This window comes from Seriola lalandi, unplaced genomic scaffold, assembly GCF_002814215.2.
Source record: "Seriola lalandi dorsalis isolate HSWRI2012SDOR001 ecotype SW California unplaced genomic scaffold, Sedor1 jcf7180002054646, whole genome shotgun sequence".
NCBI lineage: Eukaryota > Metazoa > Chordata > Actinopteri > Carangiformes > Carangidae > Seriola > Seriola lalandi.
Window position 1 is genome coordinate 164,364 of NW_019525199.1, and position 1,691 is coordinate 166,054.

Genomic DNA, 1,691 nt, shown 5'->3' on the forward strand with positions numbered 1-1,691 from the left:
CAGTCTGTCCTCACTAACATCCACTCAGACTCAGGAAGTCATGTGTCATATTGACATGTGACGTGTCAACATTAAAACTTTAAATGTAAAAATAGAGAGATAGAATTTTTTTATTACCAAAATGTTTTTATGTTTATTATTTTTATGAAGGTAAATCAGTTTATTAATTCATTAATTTATTGATTTATTTATTCATTCATTCACTTATTTATTTCAAGATGTATTTATTTATTTATACATTTATTATTTATTATATATATTATTATTTTTATTTATTAGTATTTATTAGTAGGCGGTCCTTCCTCAGTGTAAAGCTGGATTGGTTAAAGCAGTGTGATCAAGGTCCGAGGTTTATTCTGACTCAATAATATAACATAACATAATCCTTAAAATATCAAAAATCAATCATGTAAAGTATTGAAATGAGTTTATCCAGCTGTTTCTTACGGCGTCATTCTCCATGACGTCCTCCAACATCTGGATGATGTCTGTGAAGGAGGGCCTCAGGGTGTAGGGCTCCTGCCAACAGTCTCGCATGATGTGAAGTCTGAGGAGCAACAAACAGAGGCCTGGTGTGTTTATATGTGATCATACAGCTGCAGACATGAAATAATCTGAACCTGTTTCAAAAGTTAGATTCATATTTTGAGGGATGTTTCATTGATTGATGATGATTAATGATTGATCAGTCTCTAATATCACAGAGGTTTCTGCCTCTGAGTGTTAGTTTGACTTTAATGTTCAGATTTACAGTGAGGGAAACACTGTTGGAATATCACATTATGATAATAAAATATTATTTGTGCACAAAAATCAAAGAAGCAGCTGTTATTTATCACAATACAGCCGAGAGAGTATTCAGCCAACTTAAGACAATGTGTCAAATTTAGCTTTTTGAAAAGTAAATGAAACAAAATCTAATAAATTATTATTATTCTTGAGTTTTAATTGAGATAGTTTTACTCACATCTCCGGTCTGCAGCCTTCAGGGTTCGTGTTTTTATGGCCGATACAGATGTGGTACACCACAGCCTCGGAGGTCTCCAGGTCTGGGTACGGCAAAGTTCCTGAAAATGTACATTTCAAAATAAAATACACTGACACGACAGTTCACTTTTTTGCTGAATAATAATGAAAAGACTTCACTGTTATCATTGAGGCATAATTGAGGCTCTTTATAATATTTATAATAACAAGTTTTAATTTAATTCTCTTAATCATTTCATAAGAATAAGCCTGTGTGTTCTGAGGCCATCATCATGTTTAGACTCCACCAAGATCAAGATCACTAATCCGCAGATGAGTTTCTCACTCCTACGTAAATAAATAATAAATTATGAGGTAACGTCTGTTGGTTCAGAGTGTCTGACAGGGATGATGAATAAAGACCGGAACCAGTCTGATCTTTACCTGACATCAGCCTCACACGTCCCAGCTGCCGTTACCTGAGCGACCGACTCACCAAACATCTGCATCTCCCACAGCACGATGCCGAACGCCCACACGTCTCCCTTGAAGCTGTAGTAGTTGTTCTTGAAGTACTCAGGTGGATACCAGCGCAGAGGAACCCGCTGCTGCAGCAGGGAACAAGGGAAAAACTGCTCCAGTCTGAGGCTTTAAAAACTGACGAGCAGCTCGTTACAACCACAACAACAACCGCAACAACAACAACAACAACCGCAACAACAACC

General features: G+C 36.6%; 1 protein-coding gene across 2 annotated transcripts in view; it reads right to left on the reverse strand.

Moving 5' to 3' along the window:
* The window catches only part of LOC111665471 (tyrosine kinase receptor Cad96Ca), an 8,339-nt gene that overhangs the window by 900 nt on the left and 5,748 nt on the right, over positions 1-1,691 (reverse strand). The window contains exons 9-11 of one of the 2 annotated variants that reach the window (XM_023420488.2): positions 1,463-1,571; positions 968-1,067; positions 448-547 (exon numbers count right to left, since the gene is read on the reverse strand). In XM_023420488.2, the coding sequence (XP_023276256.1) occupies positions 448-547; positions 968-1,067; positions 1,463-1,571 (309 nt within the window). Of the gene's footprint in view, positions 1-447; positions 548-967; positions 1,068-1,462; positions 1,575-1,691 lie in introns of both variants that reach the window. The other variant, XM_023420487.2, reaches the window with a different exon arrangement.